We start from the raw sequence: 19,484 nt of genomic DNA, 5'->3' as shown, positions 1-19,484 counted from the left end.
AAAAACGAAAATGAGATACAGTGTGAGGGAGCATGTATTGAGTATTTTCCATGTGGCAGGCACTATCTAAGAGTTTTGGTCACACTATCTTGCTTGTACAATACATAAAAGTCCTTAGTATAGTGCCTGGAACACAGTAAGCACCTAATAGAGGTAGGTATTAAAGAAATATTATGGGGCAGAGGAGGAACTGCTATGGTTCCGAGAGAAAGAAGATACGTATCGTTAATAACATGCATGGGAAGAATAAGATGCAGTTGGGAGAAGGAAAGTATAGTGGTTGCTGGGTATGACTGTCTCAAACCTTTTGAACTATTACTAATAGAAAATAATAAAACAGCCACCCTGAGTCCTCCCAAAGGACAGACTGAGTTATTATTTTCACCCTTAATGTTTATGCCTTTCTGAATCTGAACAAGAAGCTGCCAGGATTTCCAGTACATACCAAAAAGTGATGACAATACCCTGAAGTGTATAAACTTGTGTGTGCACACGGCTATCTAAAGGAAACCAATGCTGGATGACTGGGGAAGCATTAGGGTGTCTCTGTGACTGCAGCTCAATTTGCCTTCATAGTATGGCCACACCTGCCTCATTGGTATTCTCAACAGTGAGGTAAATAATTCAATAGGGATAAGGCTTAGAATTTCCTTATTCTCTCTTAGTGCTTATGTTCTTAGCACAACACTGAGGTACCACAGACAAGCCAGCATGTCAATGTACTCTACTTGCATAAGATATAGCCCTTCTACATGGTAGAGTCTTTCAGTTTCTAAAATCATGGAGCTTGTATTGTTAGAACCAGTGAAGTGACTAAAAGAATTTTTAAAAACAATCCATCAGTCTGGACCTGTGTAGGTGAATGAAGAAGAAGCACTTTAAAGTCAGAAAAGAAGAAAAGTATACTTAACATTTTGGATTATCAACCACTGCTGGTTTTCCATAATCTATTTCATTCCTGATTTTATCTGAAAGAGATATGATTATTACTACCATTCAAAAAGTGGTACCTTATTAAAGCCAAAGAAAACAAAAACCTCCAAAGGTGGTACCTCATTAATAAGCTCTTGGCATGTCTTTGAGGTGGATTTCAGATTCAAAATAGACTTTACCACACTGCTAACTTGTTCAGTCAGTATTTATCAATAACTTAGAGGCTTCATTCAAGAAGCTTACTGAGTTATAATTACCTGAAACCCAGGGTCAATCAAGGTCTTGTGGGGCCTGAACCTCATCTACTTTGGGAAATCCTGTCTAATAAAAACATGCAACATTATGAATATAAAAATTGCTAGGACTCCTCTCAAGACCTTGGAAGGGGCCTATGGAAGTGAGGAGCCCTGAAGTTAAAGCTTTGGTCAGTTCAAAATAAATCCACCTCAGCTAGGGCCTATACATTTTACAGACTTCTTTAATGCCAGAGAAAATATTGTTTCAACTTATAAACACCTTGGTAACATGTCACACAGGTAACATGACTAATTCAAAGGGTGGCATCTTCCCTTGGCAACTTGCCTTTGGAAAGAAATGCAATGAAGTTTATATTTCACTATGGCAGAGATTTCCTAAAGCAGACTAGCTTTGTCTATTAGAAAAATTTGACCTCAAACAAAAAAGGAGCCTAACCCCCAGTACACACTTACTGTATCGTGATAATCTTTCAGAAGGAACTGTGAATTAGTTTTCGAAGCTGTATTCAAGTCCCATGACATGAGTATTAATTTATTATCAATACTGGCTAGCTCTGGTTCTTTAATTACCTTTTTCTGTTATTTAAGATGCACACAGAAACTCAACACAAACAAGCTGTTGCTTCATCCATTAAGAGTCTTTTCTATCCCACAACCTGTTCCCTACCTTGTCAACCCCCTACCTTGTTACCCTGCTGCATGGATGCCCGCACGGCTCCCGTGTGTTTTCCTGTCAACATCTTTCTCCTTCCAGTATGAAAGTTTCTTGGGGACAGTCCCTGTCTTATTCTTTGTACCCCCAGTACTTAGTACAGTGTTGACATGTATTGGACATGGCACTCAGTGAATGTTTTTCAATGAATTCATTGATTTTTATCAACTGATTCCCCCATATTCTTTCTTGTGTTGCCCATATAACTATAATGAAAGTCAGATTCTTTCCTTTCCTTTCTTTCTTTCTTTCTTTCTTTCTTTCTTTCTTTCTTTCTTTCTTTCTTTCTTTTTTTCTTTCTTTCTTTCTTTTCTTTCTTTTTTGGAAATTCAGATTCTTCTAAGAGACTCTTGGTGTGATAACATGCTTAGAAATAAAGATGGTGAGTTTAAGGCAGTATATTGATGCACCAAAACCTCCTGGTGCAGAAACCCAATGAGCCTTTTCTCCGGGGTGTTCGCAAGCAAAAAACTGACCCTCTGTAGTCTTTTTCCAAGTTAGGCATCAGCAAATTAATGGGAGGAGAGAGGAGCCTTCAACAGATAGGCATCTGCAGGAACTGTCCCTCTAGCTCCAGACACACCCTCAACACCTTCATCTATCCTAAAAAAAACTGTGTGAAATAATATTTCTGAACTACAAGACAGATAAGATAATCTTTTCCAAAGTCACGTTTAGAGGAAGATCTTCACCTTGAGTCTAAAATCCCCCTCAGGCCATTGAACATCCCCCACTATGATTTGTTTATATCACCAGGAAATCACAGAATTTTCCAGCCGAAAGGGAATAACACACTTCTTATTGAAGAAGAGTCAGGAAATAGCCACATGGAATTATGCTACAGCAATGTATTTCATGAACATTTTTCACACAACTTAACACAAACAATATCTTTTACCATACCTCAAAGGTTCTTATGGCCCCCAGATGATTTACTCAGAGGTATACATTTTTTGAAAAATAATGTTCTGGGTAACTGGTGAGAGAAGTGCCCTGTGGCAGGTTCTCAGCAGTTGTTTCTGCTTTACCATTTAAAAGAAGCTGATGGCTGAGGAAGCACCCACACTTTTGCTCCCTGGAGAATTCCCCTACACTTAGTTCTTTGAAGCTTTATTTTGCATGCATTGAAGCAGTTAGGAACTTTGCCCATTAGCAGGAATCAAAGTTAAATTCAGAGGTGGAATTTGAAGGACCATGCCCCTATTGGAGAAGCATCATTGTCATGGATTCCCAGGATAGTGTTGACTTGGGTGTTATTTGCTTGGGGCCTTTTATTGCCCATACCAAAGCTGAGTACAGGGAAAGCTGAGAGTGCCATTTATGAGATAGACAAGCCTCTTGGCCTCTTTGTACCTTAGTTTCATTTGAAAAAAAAAAAAAAAGAATGGATTTTAAGACATACTTTTCAGAGTTCATACTGGGCTTAACATCCACTGAACCAATAAATGTATGATGTTTTTACATATTGTTTGTCTGTTTATTTTTTACATGTGTTTATTTTCTATTTCACTTACAGCTTATGTAAAAACTGCATTCCATGCCAGGCCTGAAATGTTCCAAAGCTCACTTCCGTCAATACATTGCAACTAACATTTCTACAAAAAAAGACACAAGCAAAAGAAGAAGGAAAAAAGGTATTCTTTCAGAACATTTACCCTTTGGCAGTGATTCCAATTTATATAGGATGAAACATAATCTCAATACCCTCTCCATATCCTGAAACTATCTCGCTATGGAAGATATGCCTTTTAAAATTTTTTTAGAAATTTAAATTTAAAAAATTTGCATGAAAGATTTATATTTTCATGTTTCTACATGTGTTGCATTAGATACAAATCTGTAAATGCTCAATAAATACTTGTGTTAGGTAATCTTTATTTCTCTAGAAAAATATTTCACATCAGCACTATTGACATTTATGGTTGGATCCTTTTTTAAGAGGGGCTGTCCTGTGCATTATAGGGTGTTTAGTGCCATCTCTGGCCTCTGCCCACTAGATGCCAGTAGCATATCTACAGTCTGACAACCAAAAATGTCTCCAGACACTTCAAATGTCACCTGGGTGCAAAATCACCCTAGTTGAGAACCACTTCTCTAGAATGATTCAGTCTGATCTGTATAATAATTCTTACACTAATCTTTGCTACAGACAAAAAAGATTCGCTACATAATTTTAGTAGCTTTCTACTAATAAAATTACAATCATATTTCAAAATGATTGTAGCAAAGAGGTTTACAATTAAGTTTAACAAAAATTCCAAATATAATGAAATTTATATTTGTAACTTACATAAACTTCAAAAAAGGTAGTGGTTCAAATGTACGTCTTTCAATAGATTGTATCTTATTGCAGGATAAATCTCTAGGAAAAGTAAAAGGAAAATATTGCCTCAATTAGCTATTAGATACCTAACTAGTAGGCTGATAGTATTGAATAAGCAGCTTTTGCCTAAACTCTGAACTTAAGGACTTGTTATTTGAACCTTCCAGAGCCCCTAACTCTCCTCATCTCTCTTAAGAGTCTCACTTTCATAAATGAAAGAAGTAACTACAGCTCTTGATAGATTCTGGAATTAATCTTTCCTGAGAGCAGAAGAATTAATTAGAGGACATTTGAGGCCTCATCAATTTCTAGATTATGAGCTCAAAGTTTTGACCTCCACATAGAATTTCTTTCTTTATTTTGTAAAAGATTTTATTTATTTATTCATATAGACACACAGAGAGAATGAAAGGCAGAGACACAGGCAGAGGGAGAAGCAGGCTCCATACAGGGAGCCTGACATGGGACTGGATCCAAGGTCTCCAGGATCACACCCTGGGCAGAAGGTGGCACTTAACCGGTGAGCCACTCGGGCTGCCCCTATAATTTCTTTTTAAAAAATATTTATTTATTAGAGAGTGTGTGTGCATGCACATGCACAAGTGGGAGGAGCAGAGGAAGAGGGAGAGAGAATCCCAAGCAGACTCCTCACTGAGTCCAAAAACTGTCTTTTGGGGCACCTGCGTGGCTCAGTGGTTGAGCATCTGCTTTTGGCTCAGGTCGTGATCCTGGAGTCCTAGAATCGAGTCCCTTTTCAAGCTCCCCACAGGGAGCCTGCTTCTCCCTCTGCCTATGTCTCTGCCCCTCTCTCTGTATCTCTCATGAATAAATAATTACAATTTTTAAAAATAAATAAATAAAAACTGTCTTTTCATTTCACTGGCCTCTCTATTTTTGTTTTCCATTTTCTTTATTTGTGCCTTGATCTCTATTATGCTATTTCTTCTCCTTATTCAATGATTAATTTTCTTTTCTTTTTTTAATTTCTTAAAAGTGGATACTGGGGAAGCTGAACACCGCATTAGCAACATCCCATATGTTGACATGGTTTCAGTTTTAGTACGAAATAGCTCTTAATTTCTCTTTTGATTTCTTTGACTGGCAGGGTTACTTAGAAGTATGTTGTTTAGTTTCTAAATAATTTGGAGATTTTTCAAATCTGTTCATTTCTAATTTAATTCCATTGTAGTCACAGAACATATGTTGAATGACTTAAATCCTTTTAAACTTATTGAGGCTTGTGTTATACCCATGAATTCTGGTATTAGATGAGCCTATGATCTATTTTGGTAACTATTATGTATCTACTTGAAAAAAATGAGTACTCTGATTTTGGGTGGAGCATTCTATAATGTCAGTTAGGTCAAGTATGTAGATAGTGTTATTCAAGTCTGCTATATCTTTACTGATTTTCTATATATTTTTCTGTCAATTATTTAGAAAGCAATATTGAAATTTCCAACTATAATTGTGTATTTATTTGTCTCTCTTTGCCATTCTCCTTCATATATTTTGAAGTTCTGTTATCAGATGCATAAATTTTTAGGTTATGTCTTTTTTATTAGTTGATATTCCTATAATGATGGAATAACCTCCTTTATCCTTGGTAATATTTTTTTACTTTGAAATGCACTTTGTCTTACAGTAATGTAGCCACCCAAGGTTTCTTTTGATTACTGTTAGCATAGCACAATTTTTTCTATACTTTTAACCTACTTGTATATTTCTATTGCAGATGATTCTTATAGACAGCATATAGTTGGCTTTTGCTTTTTTATATTTTAATTAGGGTGATTATACCATTACACCTAATGTAATTATTAACATGACTACATTTAAAGCTACTAAACTCTCTATGTGTCCCATCTGTTCTTTGTTTTGCTATTTTTTTTCTTTTTCTTCCTACTTTTGGATGACTGAGTACACTTTTAAATTAAATTAAATTAAATTAAATTAAATTAAATTTTATTTGTTGGCTAGTTAATTACAACTCAGGTTTTGTTAGTTTAGCAGTAGTTTAATGGCTTGTAGTGTTCATCTTTAACTTTTCACAGTCTATCTTCAAATAATATATGATTTCATGATTGGCATAAGAACCTTACAATATATAGTGTACTTCATTTCTCCCTTACTGGCCTTTGTGCTAATGTCTTCATACATTTTGCTTTACTTCTAAACAGCACACTATATTATTTTTTTGTTTAAACAATAAGTTAACTCCTTTAGGAAGTATAGTTGATGTATATTAAATTAGTTTCAGATGTACAACATAGTGATTGAAGAATTAATACCACAATAAGTGTATTACGGTATTATTAACTATATTCCCTACATTGTACTTTTCATCTGGAGACTTACTTTATAACTAGAAGTTTGTACTTCTTACGTCTTTTCACTCATTTTGACCATATCCCCGCCCTCTACTTTAACAGCCACCAGTTTGTTCTCCATATTCATGAATCTGTTTCTCTCTTCTTTTTGTTGTCAGTTTTCATTTGTTTAAGATTCTACATATAAGTGAAATCATATTGTATTCAGATATTTAAATAGTAAGAAAAACCTTATGTATTTACCTTTGGAGTTACCAGTTCTAATGTTCTTCTTCCTTTTGTGTGGATCCACATTTCTATCGCAATCATTTTCCTTCTGCTTGAAAATACTTTCTTTAGCTTTTCTACAGTGTAAATCTACTAATGATGACTTCTTTCAGCTTTTGTATGTCTCAGTCTTTTGTTTTGCTTTTATTTTTGAAAGATCTGGATATAGAATTCTAGTTTGATAGTTGTTGGTCCCCTCTCCGCTTCACTGCTTTAAAGATGTTGCTCTACTGAGTTCCATTAATTCCAACAAGAAATATGTTACCATTGTTATCTCTATTTCCCTATATGTTGTGTGGAGGTTTTTCCTTTGGCTTATTTTTAACATTTTCTCTTTATTGATGGCTTGAGAAGTTTGATTATGATGTGCTTTGGCATAGTTTTGTCCATATTTCTTGTGTTTAGAGTTCATTGACCTTCTTGGATTTGTGGGTTTATTAGGGTTACCTGTTTGGACAATTTGGGGGCTATTATTTTTCAAATTATATTTCTTCTCCCTTGTAGACTCTACGTATGCATATATTAGGCCACTTGAAGTTGTTGTATAACTCACTAAGTAGAGACATGGGTTTCTTAGTCTGGGATTTTTTTTTAAGATTTTATTTATTTGACAGAGAGTGAGAGCACAAGCAGGGGGAGCAGAGGAGAGGGAGAAGTAGGCTCTCTGCTGAGGAGCAAAACTGATGTGGAGCTCGATCTTGGGACCCGGGGATCATGACCTGAGCCGAAGGCAGACATTTAACTGATTGAGCCACCCTGGTGCCTCATCAGTCTGGTTTTCTTTAACATAAGAAATATTGTTATAACTTTTTTTATAAAGATTTTATAATTTATTTAAGAGAAAGAAGAGAGCACACGTGGGTGGGGCAGAGGAATCTCAAGCAGACTTACAGTGATCTAGGAGCCCAGTGAGGGGCTTGATCTTATGAGCCTGAGATCATGACCTGAGTTGAAACCAAAAGTCAGATGCTTAACCAACAGTGGCACCCAGGCACCCCAGTTATAGTAACTTTTTAAACATCCTTGTCTGCTAGTTGTAACACCTGTGTAGATTTTGGGTTAGTTTTGATTGATTGCTTTCTATCCTTGATGTGGGCCATATTTTAGACTTACTCAGACTCTTCTTAGAAGTCTACCCTCTTCCTGTATGCTCTTAACCCAAAGTGAGACTTTTGGGTCAGAAGGAGATACTTCTGAACTGAACTACTGATCAATGTCACCCAGTTCTTATCTCTGTCTTATTCTAGGTATATCATACCCCCTACCATCCTTACCTATTGGTTGAGCACCTCTGTCCTTCTCTTTATTTATAATATTCATGAGCAACAATTGGCCAACTGGTCCCTACTCAACCCTACCCAACCATCATATGCCACAAGAATTCCTTTATGCAGAGCCCTGTGAAGACCTTGGCCTGAATCTTCTACTCAAGTAACCCCTTTACCACTAATATAATGCTCTGTGTTTCCATTTATAGGATATTACCTAGCCGTATGTCCTGTTGTCTCTGCCAACTCAAAAATAATATTGAGGTTGTTTGCAAGACAGTCAAGCTGCATTGTGACGGTGAATGTTTGACAAATGCCACACGTTGTGGTGAGTTTGAATTGCCTCATGATATATATATAATATTTATATTTAAAGATTTTATTTATGAGAGAGAGAGAGAGAGGCAGAGGGAGAAGCAGGATCCATATAGGGAGCCTGATGTGGGACTTGATCCCAGGACTCCAGGATCACGCCCTAGGCTGAAGGCAGGTGCTAAACCGCTGAGCCAACCAGGAATCACCTCATGGTATATTTTAAATTTTATTTATGTTTTAATTTTTATTTTTAATCAACAATGATCAATTTTTAACTAATGATGTCACTGCATTATTTTTATTCACTTACAGTTCAAACCCCTAAATTTCTTTTTTTTTTCAAAGATTTATTTGAGAGAGAGAGAGAGATGTGAGTCGAAGGAGGGGCAGAGGGAGAGAATCTCAAACAGATTCCCCACTGAGTGTGGAGCCCATTGCAGGGCTCAATCCCATGACCTTGAAATCATGACCTGAGCTGAAACCAAGAGTTGTATGCTTAACCCACTGAGCCACACAGGCACCCTTAAAATCCCTAAATTTATAAGAACTATTCCTTTGTTATAAGTCAGATTCTCAGTTACATTATTAAATTAATTACTCCCAAATGAAAACATATGCATCATAATTTGTAAACGAATTTCATATGTATCAGAACTCAGGTCCCCCTTGTCTTATATGACAAGTGGAGATATATTTTTGTTTATTGTTTGTTTTTACAAGTTATCAAGAGTAAAAGTGATGCTGATTTATAGATAAAGTTTATTCAGAGCCTGAGAGTTCCTGTTCCCTAACCAGAAGCTGCTGCCTTCTTATGGATACAGAGCACTCTTCTATTCTTGGACTGTCCAACTCTGAACTTTTTCTGAATCCTCAGCTTTTCTATCCAAAAACACTCAGATACTTTTAAGTATTTTTCTGTATACTATGTTTTATTGGCACTAACTTCATGACTTCCAAAATGTGCTTCTGCACCCAGATAGCTTGAATATGGTTCCCTATCAATGATCTAGGGTACATCATAAATAACACTTTGCTACCTCTGTAAATACAATGTTGCTTATTTTTCAAAACAATTTTTTACTAATTACTCCCTTATCTCTTAGAGGTGGGCAGAATAGGCATGTTTAGCCTCCTTTTACAGGTGAGGAAAAATTAGATCAGAGGTGTTAAGTACTGTTGCCTAGCACTCAAGTGTCCCGTTTAGGGCTCTCTACAAGCCCGTTGCTCCTCCTTTCTTGTGACCTTTATTACCTCCTCCTCTGACTCTCATCAACACCGCTGAAAATACTTCTAATTCTTCTGGAAATGAAACTCGGTTGGATGATACTGTGCATGTACACAAGCCATATGCTGACTTTCATGTAGTGGGAAGCTCTGGATGGTACCCTAATAACTAAAGCTAGAAATATTAGAAATGAAAGTGAAGTATATTTCTTCACATTCTGACAAAAAATTTCTTTATCCCTTCTGCATTTTAAAACCTCAAGTATTATTCCATTGATTTATCGAACATTCCACATTGGCATATCTCTCATACCTGGAAAATCTCTTAGCCTACACTCGTTCCCTGCCCAATTTAAGCAAAGAGCCAGGGTGGACTTAGTGCTTTTTTTCTGTCTAGAGCTTATGTTTTGTGTGAGCTGCAATATATGGGAGCAGGGACCAAGCATAGTAATTGATGGGTAGATGGAGAGGGCATGTCCAGATGAGGCCCTACTAGCAGTGGGTGTTTTCATGGGCATCTGTGATAGTAGCAAGAAAACAAGCACACTGAAGAGATAGAAGGAGGAAACCCCCTGCTCCCACTGCATCTGAAGCAGTACAGGACAGGGTATATGAATACCAGGAGTCACAGTAGATTTGCAGACAGTTTAGCTGAGTGTCTTCCAGACTTGGCTTTTCTTAAGTGCTAGATAATTGGCCCTTGGAGACCAAGGATTATGGAATAATCCTAAATGTAGTCATTCACGTTGTGAAAGGTTCTGAAGAAATAGCCATTTAAAAAAATACCCTTTTCTCCTTTTGTTGTTGCCAATATAGGTTCAAGTTTGAGTTTGTGTCCTTGATAATGGTACTCAGATATTTGCTGGTTCTTAATTTTTATGACTGGGATGTATGACTGCGGACTGACAAAAACTGTGCTATCAGCCTTTCATTATCAAAACTAGTCTCTTCTTTTTCTGACAGATGAAAAAGTATCTATAATGAATGTAGAAGGATCATTCATGAAGGTATTAAAAGCCCGGAAGAAGAGTACCAGTACTGAGCTGACAATTGAGCCAGAGAAGGCATCCTCAGACAAAAATGGCATCGGTCTGTCAGCCTTTATGAATGAGCAGTTAGACTTTAATGATGAAAGTGATGTTATCAGTGCGCTGAATTACATATTACCTTATTTCTCAGAGGGAAATGTAGAAGATGTAGAATCAACATTACTACCATTCATTAAAACTCTGTTTTCAAATGTTCAAGATGGAGACAAGCCTGTGGGTTACTTGAAAAACAACACAAAGAGCCCTTCTCTTGAACCTGGACCCAACAATTCAACTTACAAAAATAAACTGAGGAAACTCTCTTTCCTGGAAAATTTGTTAGATGCAGAAATTCAAGAAAAAATTGATGAGGTAAAAAAGAAAGAAAAAACTGCCATGCTTATACCTCCCGGGATTTTAGGTCCCAAATTTAAACGCCAAATCTTTCCAAAGAAATTGGAAACTGCCCAAGGACAGGAAAAGACCCTTCCCAAGGCTAAGAATGTACGGAAGAGGCGGTTTAGAAAAAACAGGGTTCTCAAGGGCCCCAAGGACCTACAGAAAAGGCACTACAAGGAAGTGGACGTTCAGAGCACCCAAGGGAAACAGAGTGCCCAGTCATTTGTGAAGAACATGGCCAAAGAAAGAAGGCTCAGTGGACCATCCCCAAGGGAGCTGGAGGAGCTTCACATGGCCCAGAGGCCCAGGAAATTAGTGGGAAACTCCATCCACACAGAGTCTTCATTCATAAAGGAGCACAAGGCAGCAGCCTCTTCTTTCCCGAAGCAATACATAATGGGCAGGCCTTCTGCCTCCACTGCTCCAAAATCCCTACCTAAGGTGAGAAACAAATCAGAAGACTTAACCTACCCCATTGTTGTTTTAGAAGATGCGAATGCTAGAGTTAGGGAAATGGAGATTTCCAGACCAGTCTCGCATTCTGGAAAAAAGTATATTTTCCATAAAATTCGCTCACGTATAGTCCAAAGAACACCCAAGACCAAAAAAAGTAAAAAGTTCAGAAAGAAAAACTCACTCTCGAATAGATTGATGCCTGCACAGAGGCCTCCATTGCCTGCCGTCAGGAGCCTCATCGATTCCCCTTCACAGGAGGCTATTTCATCTTCAGAAAAACGAACTCAGGAAAATCCTTTTCCAGAATTATTTACTCTTTCAGAACCTTCTAAAGAAAACACTACTGTAGAAAACACTACTGCACAGAATGCTTCTGAAGAAATTATTTCTCCAGGAAGCACTACTGTATCAGAACAAACTCCCCCTGAATTCACAAACCGTAGGAATCTTTCCAATACATATTCTACTACCACCAGAGACAACTTTGTGCCGACTGTTAAACAAACCAATGAAACACAATGGGAATACCACAACTTGGTCACTGACTTGCCCCCAAAGCCCACAGGCTTCAGTGTTGCAAAGCTCTCATCCGCAGGTGATCTATTTGAAATTCAGCTAAACCAGCAGCTACGGTCCCTCATCCCGAATAATGACGTGAGAAGGCTCATTTCTCATGTTATCCGGACTTTGAAAATGGACTGCTCTGAGACCAATGTGCAACTGGCTTGTGCCAAGCTTATCTCCAGAACAGGCCTCCTGATGAAGCTTCTCAGCGAGCAGCAGGAAGTAAAGGTGTCCAAGGCAGAGTGGGATACAGACCAATGGAAGACTGAGAACTATATCAATGAGAGCACAGAAGCCCAGAGTGAACAGAAAGAGCAGAAGTCAAGTGAGGTGAGGATAACTCCTGAACCATGGGGTCTGAACTTTTAGTCAGTTTAGGACATGCAATTAAAGCACCCACGCACAAGGACCAGGGCCTCCCAGTCTGGGTCTTGTCTTAGCCATTAATGTTGGCTGAGACAGTGATCTGCCACTTTGCTCATTTAGAGAATGGTGCCACTCTTCCCAGGTAGATGAGAAGAGGACTTAACATACAAGATAAATATATTATTGAAGAAAGGGCTAATGATAAAATTATATAACACATTAGATTTGGTATATTTCTTAAGAACCTATACGCCACTCCACTGAAAGAATGAGGTTTTAGAGTAGCTTAAGAATAGTTAGCTTTCATCCTTTTCTTTGATTTCTAAAAAATTGTTCTTTGTTTTTTGTTTTTTGTTTTTTTAGCTCACAAAAGAAGTTCCAGGTTATGGCTATAACAACAAACTCATCTTGGCAATATCTGTGACTGTAGTAGTAATGATTTTGATTATAGTTTTCTGTCTCATTGAGGTAAGAACAACCATTAATTCAGATTTCCAGAAAATCTTTTGTCTTTATAATAGATTCAGAATTTACAAACTTAAAATCAAAGCCACTTTCTCACTTACTGATACTTGGTATTTCTCTTCTGTCTGACAGACTGACATGTACTTCATTCTTTTATTGCAAAGTATATTCTGGGGATTTTTATTTTATTTTATTTTTTTAAAGAGAAGCAATTCTTTTTTTTTTTTAAGATTTTATTTATTCACGAGAGACACAGAGAGGCTGAGACACAGGCAGAGGGAGAAGCAGGCTCCATGCAAGGAGCCTGATGTGGGACTTGATCCTGGGTCCCCAGGATCACACAATGGGCTACAGGCAGTGCTAAACCGCTATGCCACTGGGGCTGCCCTATTCTGGGGATTTTTAAAGGAACTTTCCATTGCCAGGTGATTTATGGATTATAAACAAGGCAACAAGCCATTAGACTGTTTTGGGACGTTAGGCTTAAGAAGGCCAAGTTAACATGATAGTAACATTTCCTCAACTCAAAATTCTGTGGTTAGATGTACTCACCAGCCACTTTCAGACTACCACTGATTTCTTTCCTTGGTTGAAATGATGAGAGATAGTATCCACCCTCATGGAGCTATATCAGTCATCCTGGAAAAAAGGACATGGCTTAAAGATAAAAATATCATCTTGTTGATTAATTAGATTTACTCAGCAGCTTTTTCCACACACTGAATTATGTGAATAGTTTTGGTTAAAATACTGTAGCTAAAATCCTGCATCAGGCTACTCCAAAGCATGTCATGTTTATAGTCACCTGTGCTGGAGGTTGCCTGTTTACCTTTTCTTCAGTTCCATAATGACTTGGCACTGGTTTATGCCAAGCATAGGAAGAAGAATTTTCCATATCCAATTTCATGCCCACAACCCTGGGAGGACAATATTACCATCCCTCTTTCATACATAAAAGGGGATCAGCTTAAGGCTCCAGTGGCAAAACCCAAAGCAGAACCCAGTTTTACTTAACTGCAAATCCTGTGCTCTTATTCCACTGTTCTGTCTCCTTAAAGATGAAAACACTGGCCAGCATTTGAAACACTGAAATTCAGTGGAAGCCACTGAAAGGATTAATATATTTAATATGAAAAGAGTTTTATCAGTCACCAGAAGATGACCAACAATCCAAGGGTGAAGGGGGCGAGACTACAAGAAATGGGAGATGTTTTGAGTCTGTCACCATATATGCGAGTTCTTTCCTTGTGGCCTATGGGATGTGGGTCTTGTTAGCGAGGCCTTTGTTGCCTTTATACTGTCTTCGTCTATACTTATATTTGTTATAATTTATATTTTTCAACCTGTATAGATCTGTTTTGTTTTTAGGTATGGTTGAGGTAGGGGATCTAACATTTTCCCCCTACAGAAAGAACCAGTTACTTTAAAATCTTTTATTGAATGGTTCATTCTTTCTTAACAGATCTAAAATACTATTTTTTTGTAAGATTTTATTTATTCATGAGACACACACACACAGAGACAGAGACATAGGCAGAGAGAAAAGCAGGCTCGTCTCAGGGAGCCCAATGTGAGACTTGATCCCCAGACCCGGGTTCACCCTATGAGTCAAAGGCAGATGCTCTACCACTCAGCCACCCAGGCGTCTCTAAAATACTTTTCTTATCTGGATTCTTATCAGTCCAGTTTCCTTTCCCATATCACACTATATACTTAATTCCAATTGCTTTATAATAACCTATTTTGATGTCTGGTAGAGTTACGCTCATGCTCTTTGATCTCCTTTTTCATACATTTCATAGCTAGACTTGCATATCCCTTTACCAAATGTCAGCTGGCCAGTTTTTATTTAAAAAAAAGAAAAACTATCTTGGGATTTGAATAGGATTGCATTGAGTTTGAGGAGAATTGACATCTTTGCAATATTCTAGGAACATGGTATCATCATGTATTCATTTCTTAAAGTCCTTCAGAAGAATTTTAATGTTTTCATCTCAAAGGTCTTCCCCATTCTTTGCTGTAAGTTTATTCCTAGGTACTTTATGTCTTTTATTGATATTTTTTAATCTTTTTTTAAGATTTTATTTATTTATTCATGAGACACACACAGAGAGAGGCAGGGACACAGGCAGAGGGAGAAGCAGGCTCCATGCAGGGAGCCTGATGTGGGAGTCGATCCCGGGACTCCAGGATCACACCCTAGGCGGAAGGCAGGCACTAAACCATAGAGCCACCGAGGTATCCTTCCTTTTATTGATATTATAAATGGAACCATTCTTCCATTTGTTAATTAGTTATTTGTGGAACGTAAAAAAGCTATTGCATTTTGCATGTTGAGCTCTTGATTTTGTATTTAGCCATCTTACTGAATTCTCAGAGCACTTCCAGTAAAATTTATTTTTCTATTTTTTTAAAGATTTTATTTATTCATGAGAGACAGAGAGAAGCAGAGACACAGGCAGAGGGAGAAGCAGGGTCCATTCAGGGACCCTGATGTGGGACTTGATCCCAGGACCCTGGGATCATGCACTTAGCCAGAGGCAGGCGCTCAACTGCTGAGATACCCAGGCATCCCACTACAGTAAAATTTAAGTTGACTCTCTTGGGCCTTTTAGGTTGTCCATAATTTCATATGCCAATATGTTTTGTTTCTTACTTTCCAATACTTAATTTTTCCTATTGCATTGAGATGCCTGGAATCTTTAAAAGAAGTGTTTTCCTATTGCATTGATTAGGACCTCTTCAACGTGATGAATAGTAACAGGAATAATAGGCATTGAACTCTTGTCCTTGACTTTAAAACAATGTTGCTATTTAGGTTTCTGGTAGATACTTTTCTTTTCTTACTTCTAAGAATTTTTATTAGGAATTACCTGTTGGATGTCATCTAAAACAGTCAATAAAATGTATTGCCAGATGCACACAAGTTCCCAAGTTGGGACTATGGAAGAGTCAAAGGACTACTAAAAAATAGAATTCCTGCTCTCCAAAAAGGCTGAATAAGACTTAAAATACAAAGGAATGAATACAGATTTGGAGGCATGGTCATTGAGATGGGTACCTGTGATATGTTTTCTTCCAAAACAGATTTATTCTCATAGAGCAGCACCAGTGGAAGATGAAGAAGGAGGCTCAAGGTAAATTGGCAATTATTAAAGCAGAATTTCAGAACTAGATTTTAGAACTCCTATTTCACTCCCCTTGTTTTACACCCAGGAAACTACCAAAGGCAGAAAGAATATTGATTTGGTCTAATGCTTTGCCTGGATCCAGCAAAATTAGCTTCCCAGACAAATCTGAGTTAGAATGGAACTGACACAGAGCATCTACTGTCACTACTCCTTTAAAGAAAAAGGGTGGAGAGGGGTTGGGTGCACCTGTTCCTGCTGGTAGTGACCATCAGGCCTGGCTACAGAGTCTTGGGCTAAGAGGCCTAGTCTTCAAGGCTGATGGAAGGCAGAAAAATAGGACTCCTTCCTGTAAAGTGGCAGGAAAACTTCCCTCCTCCTCCTAGTTTTTGATCCACCACTCTCCATTCCCTTTGTCCAGACTCCATAGACTGTTAACTGGGAGAGGCCTTAGGTAATAGTTTGTCTCTTCCTTTTATAATAAGGAAATGGAGAAGAAAGGGAAGGTAAATTGCCCCATGGGCATACTGCTACTGAGTGTCAGAAGATGGTTCCTTTCCAGAGGGGCACTTCTCCTCTGATTATACTGTTCTTGGGCTGCGAGCTACATTTTATGTCACAACTCCGTACATACATACTGTCAAGACATAAGCAGGTTTTTAAAAATATTTTTTAATTTATTCATGAGAGACGCAGAGAGAGAAGCAGAGAGATAGAGGGATAAGCAGGCTCCTCTCATGGAGCCTAATGTGGAGTCCATCCCCAGACCAGGACCACACACGCCCTGAGCCAAAGGCATTACTAAACTGCTGAGCCACCTGGGCGAGCCAACATAAGCAGTTTCTAAGACAAACTTACTATACATTCTGATTCTTTCTATATTGTTTATATTCAAAAATAATATTTTGTGTTTTAGTGCTGGCTGTGACCTTCCTCACTCACTCATTAGCCACTGCCTGCAATGAGAAAGTCAGTGAGTTAGGTAACTTTGTTGGTTGGACTCGTGCATTTATTTGGTGTGAATCAACTTGTAGGATAAAGCAGCTAGGAAAATAGAAACACCTCTCTCTCCTCCTCCCCAGCAAATGATGCCTATGAGACAAAGTCCAAAGGGGACCAAAGTAAACTGCTTCTGGAGAGAGTAAGGTGCTTCTGTGTTATAGTTGCACAGTCTGTTCACTGCACGAGGGCACTTGGCCATAGGCCCAGGTGAGCAGGATGAAAATCTTGCTTATACTCAATGCCAAGCCACATACAAAGGCCTCCCCAGAGAAATTGTGGGGCCATTATGGACAGACATGGGAAAATTCTGGAAGTGTAGCATGCATGGGATTATTTTCAGGATCCGAGGTCTGTAGTGATTTTGCTTCCTGTGATTATGGACTGAGATGTCCTAATAGGACCAGAGATACACATTGTGAGAGGCATGGGAAATGGCGTGAATCACTAATTGTCTGCATATGTGTTTCCTCCAAGGCTCTTCTTTAATTCTCTGCTGCATAAGAGATGTTCAATCCAACGGGAGAATCAGGTAAATCTGAGGAAGATAAAGTCCCATGGCTGGAGAGAGCAGGGGAAATGCAGAATTAACAATGTCCTTTCTGTTTTCTAGGGCTTTTTCTGGAGAAGGTGGCCACTTTGGCTTCGGGACATGTACAGACCTCTCAATGCCACACGGAAGAAAAACATGGCACAGAAGCTACACGACAGGGATTCTTCTGATGAGGATGAGATTTTCAACAAGGAACCAGGGTACCTGATTGGGGACAATTTATACTTCTTTTCTAAAATGAGTTAATTATGAAAAGTTTAATTGTTCCTTTACAGAGTTAAAGGCATTCTTCTTTTTTGCAGAGAGAAAGGTGATGCCCCAGTAGAGAAGCCTCGGGCTGCAGATTCAGCTGCTGAAGACCTGGGTGAGGAGAGCGACAGTGAACTCCGCACCGTCATCGTCCTCAAGTGACTTTGTCCTGCCTCAGGCTGTCTATAAAGTTTATTTTTATTTTTATTAAAAAATTTATTTTTTATTGGTGTTCAATTTGCCAACATATAGAATAACACCCAGTGCTCATCCCATAAAGTGCCCCCGTCAGTGCCTGTGACCCAGTCACCCCTACACCCCGCCCAGCTCCCCTTCTACCACCCCTAGTTCGTTTCCTAGAGTTAGGAGTCTTTTATGTTCTGTCTCCCTTTCTGATATTTCCTACTCATTTTTTTCTCCTTTCCCGTTTATTCCCTTTCATTATTTTTTGTATTCCCCAAATGAATGAGACCATATAATGTTTGTCCTTCTCCGATTGACTTATTTCACTCAGCATAATACCCTCCAGTTCCATCCACGTCGAAGCAAATGGTGGGTATTTGTCGTTTCTAATGGCTGAGTAATATTCCATTGTATACATAGACCACATCTTCTTTATCCATTCATCTTTCGATGGACACCGAGGCTCCTTCCACACTTTGGCTATTGTGGACATTGCTGCTAGAAACATCGGGGTGCAGGTGTCTTGGCGTTTCATTGCATCTGTATCTTTGGGGTAAATCCCTAGCAGTGCAATTGCTGGGTCGTAGGGCAGATCTATTTTTAACTCTTTGAGGATCCTCCACACGGTTTTCCAGAGTGGCTGCACTAGTTCACATTCCCACCATAAAGTTTATTTTCTGATAATGGCTTCTCAGCATTGCTTGTAAAATACTTATTTTTCTCATATTAAAAATGTATAAATTAATAACCAATTCTAGCCATGTGGTAAGGAATTAAAATGGAAATAAACATGTATATACAGGTAACAGGGGACATTGGTGAGAGGAACAGACCTGAATCTAGAATCCCTCGTGGGAGACTGTACTTCCACAAGAGGCAGTGCCCGCAAGGAAGGATGAATAGGAGTATCTTCCCCTCGTTTCCCCAATAAAGCCAGTGTCTGAAAACTGGAAAACATATCTATTAAATCAATTGGCAGTTTATTCTGGTGCTCTCCCCCCTGGTTCACCAAATACAAGTTATTCACAACATGCTTGACCTGCCCATAGAAGATTATCTGTTTCTGGCCCCTCTTGTAAGATTTTTAGCATTACCAGAATATTTGGATCACTGAGCCTAGCTCCACAGTAGGGCTAAGGCCTCTTTTTCTTCCCAAGCACTCAAACTCATACACAAAATATGTGCCCTGTCTTGGCATAGGGGGTTCTTCATTGTTACAAGCTATAGATAATTCACATTGGGGTATTTTGTTCCTTTTCTTTAAAAAAAAATAATCCCAACCCTTGGATAGCTAGCAGGGAGGGGCTGGAGGGCTAGGGTAAAGAAAAATGTGTGAGGGTGGTAATTACCCAAGACTGCCCTCCTCACTCCTTTATGTCAGAAAATATATTGGTGGTGCCACTTACCCATTCTCATGGACCACCCTACTAGCCTCTCCTGACTCCACTGAGGGTCAGATGTGTGC

General features: G+C 38.6%; 1 protein-coding gene and 1 long non-coding RNA gene across 2 annotated transcripts in view; one reads left to right on the top strand and one right to left on the bottom strand.

Annotated features, from left to right (window-relative positions):
- Positions 1-17: 17 nt before the first annotated feature.
- LOC140629551 (uncharacterized) overlaps positions 18-19,484 on the bottom strand; it is a 28,221-nt gene continuing 8,754 nt past the window's right edge. Inside the window, exons 3-7 of the long non-coding RNA XR_012027403.1 lie at positions 18,853-18,966; positions 13,460-13,546; positions 4,193-4,264; positions 3,417-3,497; positions 18-968 (exon numbers count right to left, since the gene is read on the bottom strand). This is a non-coding gene — a long non-coding RNA (uncharacterized lncRNA). The remainder of the gene's footprint in view (positions 969-3,416; positions 3,498-4,192; positions 4,265-13,459; positions 13,547-18,852; positions 18,967-19,484) is intronic.
- On the top strand, positions 8,260-18,319 carry LOC140629550 (leucine-rich repeat-containing protein 37A2-like). The gene is made up of 7 exons (XM_072819062.1): positions 8,260-8,418; positions 10,593-12,406; positions 12,806-12,910; positions 15,995-16,044; positions 17,512-17,566; positions 17,648-17,787; positions 17,890-18,319. The coding sequence occupies exons 1-7, from the start codon at positions 8,277-8,279 to the stop codon at positions 17,996-17,998; spliced, it is 2,415 nt and encodes an 804-aa protein (XP_072675163.1). The 5' UTR covers positions 8,260-8,276; the 3' UTR covers positions 17,999-18,319.

Source organism: Canis lupus (assembly GCF_048164855.1).
Source record: "Canis lupus baileyi chromosome 16 unlocalized genomic scaffold, mCanLup2.hap1 SUPER_16_unloc_2, whole genome shotgun sequence".
Classification (NCBI taxonomy): domain Eukaryota; kingdom Metazoa; phylum Chordata; class Mammalia; order Carnivora; family Canidae; genus Canis; species Canis lupus.
This window is presented reverse-complemented; position numbering and strand designations above follow the sequence as displayed.